At 53.3% G+C, this 7,076-nt stretch overlaps 1 protein-coding gene across 1 annotated transcript in view; it reads left to right on the forward strand.

Moving 5' to 3' along the window:
- The window catches only part of TMEM53 (transmembrane protein 53), an 18,553-nt gene extending 11,914 nt beyond the window's left edge, over positions 1-6,639 (forward strand). Inside the window, exons 2-3 of the mRNA XM_046660819.1 lie at positions 403-524; positions 5,918-6,639. Coding sequence (XP_046516775.1) covers positions 403-524; positions 5,918-6,571 — 776 coding nt within the window. The 3' untranslated portion in view covers positions 6,572-6,639. The remainder of the gene's footprint in view (positions 1-402; positions 525-5,917) is intronic.
- The last annotated feature ends 437 nt before the right edge of the window (positions 6,640-7,076 follow it).

The following is a 7,076-nucleotide window of genomic DNA, read 5'->3' on the forward strand; positions in this document are numbered from 1 at the left end:
CCACGGGGCCAGCCCCAAAGCCATTTTTATTTTTAGCTCGTGGGTCATACAAAACCAGACCATGGGCTGGGTTTGGCCCACGGCTTGTAGTATGCTGATCCCTCGATTAGAAGGTGAAGTTGTGTGGAGAAAGCACTCACTTTTCTCACCTGGGCTATGTCTTTGAATCACTAAAGAAAGGTGTCCTCATGTGGGTTTTTCCACTGACCCTCCTGAGAGGCCTAAAAGCCGCTTAAAGCAGGACAGAGGAAGGAGCCCCGTGGCACACGGGCTGGCAGGATGCCCGGGCCTGGCACCGTGGTTCCCTGCCTGCAGCGAGTGGTGCTGGCTCTGGATTGGCCAGTCACCCCCTCCCCGCGCCCCAGCTCTCGTGCTCACAGTCTCACGGTGTCTGTGTTTCAGAGAACAGCCCCAACCGAGGTGGGAAGGAGGCGGGGACTCGACAGCCTCTGGTGATTCTCTTGGGCTGGGGTGGCTGCGCCGACAAGAACCTTGCCAAGTACAGCGCCATCTACCATGAAAGGGTGAGTACTGCAGGCATGTGGACACCCGGCATGCTGGGGCCCTGCCTCCTGTGGCCGCTCTGTGGGGAGCTCTGAGCCTGGGCTGCCCTCATCGCTGGGCTGCAGCGAAGGTTGACCACCAATGGGGCAGGCCTGGGAATGGCACCAAGAACAGCCTGTGAGGAAGACCCTGGGCTCTTTGGCAGGATTATTCCCCCTTTTTGCTGCCAGGTCTGTGGCCTGGTCTGTCTCCTTCAGACCCCTGACCTGCCTTCCCCTCCTTCCTCCCCAGACCCCACAGTGGGCAGCACAGCCTGATGTGCTCCCAGCTGTGGAGTTGGCCCAGACGTCAAGTCTCTGTTGTCTGGATGCTGCCTGTCTGGGCAGCAGGAGCCTGGGCGGGGTGTGCTGGACATCGTCTGCACTCCCAGGACTTTCTCCTTTTCTGACCAGGTGAGTTGCTGTCTTAGGGTTGACCATGGCACCTCCACATTCCCAGCGTAGAATGGCCTCTTGGAAAAGAGATTCAGGCTTGAGGTTTTCTTGCTTCTTCTCAGGCAGCACCAAGAGTTGGATGTAGTAAGTGGAGAGAGAACCTTAGGAGGGCCTGCTTATATTTTGGAAGCCCTTTTCATATCTTTGTCCTCTGGCCCAGCCCTGCTGTCCTCAGCCCAGACCTCCCAAAGCAGGAAGATACCAGTACAGACAGCCCCAGCCACCAACTGGAAGCCCTGGACTGAGGAGGAGTGGGAGTCTCCTGGGAGAAAGGCCAGCTGGTGCCCCACACCCCTACCTCAGCCTCCCTCCACTGACCCATGACTGCACTGTGCCTGCGATGTGTGGTGGCCCTGGAATGGGAGAAAGGTTGGGGAAAAAATGTAGTTCTGAGCTTGAGGCCTCCCCACAACCAGCAAGCCTGGTCTTCTGGCATCGCCTTTTACAGATTGCCTTACTCTGCAAGTAGTTCCAGCTACTTCTGAATTCCAGTCACTGGCCTGTGTGTCTGGCTTCTCTGTTACACTAAAATCCTTGAAGGCAGGTGGAGGAATAGGAATAGGTGAGTGTGGCTACAGCAGAGAATGAAAGAAAGGGCAAGTGTCAAGAGATGAGGCTGGGGAGGGTAGTCAGGGGATTTAAACAGGGGTATGATCTTAGATTTGTGCTTCTGAAAGTCCCTCACCAGAGTAGGGGAAGGGTTGGAGGGGCCAGGACTGGAAGCGGAGAAGCGAGTTTATTGCAGTGCTCGGGACTTTGGGCCTGGTGATGCTGAGGGAGGGAAGTTGATGGATCAAGGAGCTTATTAGGAGGTAGAATGGTAGATTAATGAGAGATTGGGTGTGAGCATAGGGATAGAGAGAGGTCCAGGGTAATGACAAATTTCTGGCTGTGGCAGATCCTGGGGGGTGGGGAGGAGGGTGTTCCTTTTTTTTTCTTGTTTTTTTTTTTCCATTTTTTTTTTGCTGAGGAAGATGAGCCGCGAGCTAACATCCATGCCAGTTTTCCTCTACTTTATATGTAGGTCACCACCACAGCATGGTGTAGGTCTGCACCCGGGATCCAAACCCACAAATCCAGGCTGCTGAAGGGGAGCATGCTGAACTTAATCACTGTGCCAGGGGGCCAGCCCTTGGGGGGATTTTCTTTGTTTTTGTGAGGAAGATTTGCCCTGGGCTAACATCCATTGCCAGTCTTCCTCTTTTTCTTTTTTTTTGCTTGAGGAAGATTAGCCCTGAGTTAACATCCATGCCAGTCTTCCTCTACTTTGTATGTGGGATGTCTCCAGAGCATGGCTGATGAGTGGAGTAGGTCCACACCCAGGATCTGAACCCACGAACCCTGGGCCGAAGCAGAGCATATGGAACTTTAACCACTTGGCCATGGGGCCGGCCCTGGGGGCGTGTTTTTTGAGACAAGGAACACTAGAAGAAAAGCCAGGCTTTGGGCTGGATGAGATTCCCCCAGGGAGTGTGTAGAGGGCAAAGAAAGGATGGCCTAGGACAGAGCCCCGAGGAACCGAAACTTAAAGGAGTGGAAGAGGAAGAGGGTCTTGTGTGGAAAGGAGGAGTAGCCAAAGATGGACAAGAAAACCCAGGAGAGCATGACAGAATCCACAGAGAGTCCTTGGGAAATGGGCCACTGGAGAGAGAGAGGAAAGGTGTTACTGGGGGAGAAGGCATGGGGAAGACGGTGATGGCATAGAGGGAGAAAGCGATCCCAGGGCGGGCAGAGGGGTTGAGGTGGCAGGGCTGGTCGGGGTTGTCTGTGAAAGGAAGTGGGGGTGCCTTTACCCTCTGGCTGGGAGGTCAGGATGGGTGTGGAGAAAAAAATATTTCCAACCCAAAACTCCTAATACTTTATTATTTAAAAGAAAATAAAAATACCATATTCTACCACCTAGGGATTACCTCTATTTACACATTAGGTTCAGCTTTTTTTCCGTGTGCATCTGTTCTTTACCTGAATGAGGTCTGTTGAATATACCCTTTCGTATCCTGCTTTTTTTCAGATCATGATCTTCACCTTCCCGTCTTAACAAATTTTTGTCTTGTCTAGTTTCCAGTCCGTATTCAGATTCTCTAATAGTCCCCAAAGTGTCCTTTATAGCTGATTTGCCCAAACAAGGATCCCATCCAGGATCACCTGTTGCATCTAGTTATTTTGTTCCTTACGCATCTTTTAAATCTAGAGCAGTCCCTTTTTTCATGATGCTGACTTATGGAAGAGCCCACGCCACCAGGGATGATTTCTAGGAGTGGGAGATCCAAGTGCTCCTGGAAAGGAAGTGTGGTGGGGACTGAAAGGCCTCATGGGATTTGACCTTTGGGGAGAATGTGGGTGACCTTGGGAAAAGCAGTGTAGTCAATCAGATTGTAGTCAGTGGGAGTGGTGAGGTGGGGAGGGTGGGTGTCAAGGTTTGTCTAGGAAGGTGAAGAGAGGGTGGGATAGATTTAGAGGGGAGCACTGTATAAAGGCAGAGGCCTTTTTTTTTTTTAGGAAGATTAGCTCTGAGCTAACTACTACCAATCCTCCTCTTTTTGCTGATGAAGATTGGCCCCAAGCTAATGCCTGTGCCCGTCTTCCTCGACTTTATATGTGGGATGCCACCACAGCATGGATTGATAAGCAGTGCGTAGGTCTGCACCTGGGATCTGAACCGGCAAAATCTGGGCTGCCAAAGCAGAGCTCGTGATCCTAACTGCTACACCACTGGGCTGGCCTCCTTCTTTTTTGTTTTTAAGAGATAGGTTTGAGCAGGGATCTGGAGAGAGGAAAAGACTGAAAATGCAGGGGAATGAGGTGAGGACTGATGGAGCAGGCCCTTGTCCTGGGACCGAGTGTGTGCAGAGATGGAGGAGGTTGGCTTCAGGGGAGAGAGAAGAGATTGGGATCTGACATGCAGCAAGAACCAGGTCCTTGGTGCAGGGACTTCTAGTAGCATCTGACTGGGGAGGTGGCAGCAGAGATGCCAGGTACCTGGGAAACCTCCACAGGAGGCCCACTTCCATGGTCATAAGAAAGCTGTGTGTGTGTGCCTTTCACAGGGATGTGTAGGCCCTCAGAGATGCTCAGTTCACAGGAATTGCTGAGCTTATGTCTGTACCAACAGGTAGTTCTGTTTGTGAGTGCTCCTGGGGAGGAGTGTGTGTGTGTGTGTGTGTGTGTGTGCGCGTGCGCGCACGTGTGCGTACGTGCAAGCGCTCTTGAAGGCAGTGCTGCATGCAAGTGTGTACCCACCCAGTGGTATGTGTGCTTATGGGTGTGAATTGGCAGCTGTGCTTTTTTGTGCACTCAGAAGTGGTACAGTGGGTGCACCTTAGTGAGTGGTGGGCACCGTGGGTGTCTGCATCTGTGGGATGTGAGGTGGACAGCTTTGTTTAGTCCCAGGAATTGTGTGTGTGGTGGTGATGTGGGAGTGTGTCTGCATTTGTGGGCAATGCTGTGTGTAGGTTGGGGGTGGGTGGAAAGACATTTCATATCCCAATGAGGAGTTACAGTGGAGCACACTGTGAAATTTCCCAGAGCTAAGGGGCCAGGTGGCATCAGTGACCCCCCTCTGCAGTCTCAGGAGGGGTGCTTGACCACACCAGGGCCTTGGTTAGAGCAATGCCAGGAGGTGTTGGGTTAGGTGTCAGATTGGAGTCAGTGGGAGGGGACGAAGTCAGGGGGCTAATGGGAGGGCTGACTCAGCTGACCACCCCTGTTTGGCTATTGGTCATTCAAGTACTGTGCCCATAGAATTTTCTCCTTGTTATTGCTCCTACCACCACTAATTACTGCTACTTAGTTGAGAGGTTACTTTGTCCCAAGTGCTGTTTTGTGCACTTAAGATAGACTTTTTTCATTTAATTTTTACCATAACCCCATGGGATGGCTGTATCCCAATTTATAGATGGAGACACAGACTCAGAAAGATGAAGTAAATTGCGCTTCGTCCTTAGTATTAATAAGTGGTGGTACCAGGAATTGAACCTGTCTGACCCCAGACAGGGGGTCTTAATTGGGGTCAGACCTGTCTGACCCCAGAGCTGCCTAGCTCAGATTCCCCTGACCAAGGGCCATTTGTCTCTGGAACAGGTTCATGAGAGGGGATTAGGACTCAGGCAGGGTGGCTTTGGCTGCCTTTTCTAACTGGCCTAAAAGGGGATCCGTCTGGACACTTTGAGGCGTACTTGACCCAGACATTGAGGGGTACAAAAGCCTAGAGAGAGTGTAGCTCATATTTTAGAATGTAGAAACAGCATTTACGATATTTGGAATTTCATGGCGAGTGGGAGGAGTGATCCCAGACCTTGGAACCAGACAGGCTGCCAAGCCCCTGAGGCCAAGGAGTATACACGCTGCTCTCAGGGCCCTGTGGGAAGGTGGCAGTGGCCAGATTGACATGATGTGGGCCTGGCTCACAAGTGGCCTCTGGTGGTCAAGGCTGGGCCTGCAGGCTATGTCTTGGATGTTGGGTCTTATGGGGGTACCTCCTTGTGCTTGGGAGGAGGAGCAGAGTCACTGCAGCGTGGTGTAGCCAAGCAGGGAGGCCTAAAGTGTGCCAGAGTTGAGCAGCTGAGGGTGCAAGGTCGGGGATGGGAGGGAGACAGGGAGTGGACCAGAGTGAGGAGACTTCTTTTTGGTTAGCCCAGATGTCTCCAAAGCGTGCTCTGGGCTCCAGGCCTCACCTACCATCACAGGCTGAGGGGGCTTGGCCAGCATGAAGCGATTATTCCACAAGTGGGCTTGGAATGTACCTTCCATTCTGGGAGGTACCTGTGTTTGTGAGTGGTGAGCTGCTGCCCAGGGCCTGGAGCACTGCTGGGCTTATGGACCTGTAGAAGTTGGAGCTGCTGCACCCCTCTGACCTTGGCTTGTACCCATCACCCCCACCCCATCCCTGAGGACCAACCAGGCCTCTCTCCTCTCCCCAGGGCTGCATCGTGATCCGATACACAGCCCCATGGCACATGGTCTTCTTCTCCGAGTCCCTGGGCATCCCTTCGCTTCGTGTTTTGGCCCAGAAGCTACTTGAGGTACTCTTTGATTACGAGATTGAGAAGGAGCCCCTGCTCTTCCACGTCTTCAGCAACGCCGGTGCCATGCTGTACCGATATGTGCTGGAGCTCCTGCAGACCCATCGGCGCTTCTGCCACCTGCGTGTGGTAGGCACCATCTTTGACAGCGGTCCTGGTGATAGCAACCTGGTGGGGGCTCTGCGGGCCCTGGCAACCATCCTGGAGCACCGGCCTGCTGTGCTGCGCCTCCTGCTCCTGGTGGCCTTCGCCCTGGTAGCAGTCCTATTCCATGTCCTGCTTGCTCCACTCACTGCCCTCTTCCACACCCACTTCTATGACAGGCTCCTTGACACAGCCTCTGGCTGGCCTGAGCTCTACCTCTACTCGAGGGCGGATGAAGTGGTCCTGGCCAGGGACGTGGAACGCATGGTGGAGGCCCGCCTGGCACAACAGGTCCTGGTGCGCTCTGTGGACTTTGTGTCATCAGCACATGTCAGCCACCTCCGCGACTACCCTACTTACTACACCAACCTCTGTGTCAATTTCATGCGCAGCTGTGTCCACTGCTGAGGTCCTTGCCCCACCCACTTCACCTCTGCTCCAGAAATAAAATGCCTGACACTTCCTCACGACCCACATCCATGGGTGGGATCCTCTTCTGATTCAACTCCCTACGGCATTCTAGGACTTTGTAGTCCCACAAATAGAGAATTTCTATGGGCTTCTGTCCCGGGGGACTGTGGTGGTCCTCTTATTCCAGGATCCTAGCGGGTAGGAGTGCCTGGGCACATCTCTTCGGGAACCTTGCAGTGGTTGTGTTTGGACAAATGCAACAGGCTGCTGACTCCTGTGGCATTTAGGCTGTAAAGGGTTAACAAAGGGCGGGCGGCGGGGGGAGTTTGAGAATGAGCCCCAGGATGGATCTTTGATTCCTTGCATGGAAGGTGAGCTTTGTGGGGAGGTGCCAGAGGGTAGAGTCAGGCTGGGGCAGGGGCTGTGATCTCTGCTCCAAGGCCCTGGAAGGGCAAAGCCGCATGGCATGGAGCACCATCCCCACAGATCAGACTGCAATGGG

Source organism: Equus quagga, chromosome 5 (genome assembly GCF_021613505.1).
Source record: "Equus quagga isolate Etosha38 chromosome 5, UCLA_HA_Equagga_1.0, whole genome shotgun sequence".
Taxonomy (NCBI): Eukaryota; Metazoa; Chordata; class Mammalia; order Perissodactyla; family Equidae; genus Equus; species Equus quagga.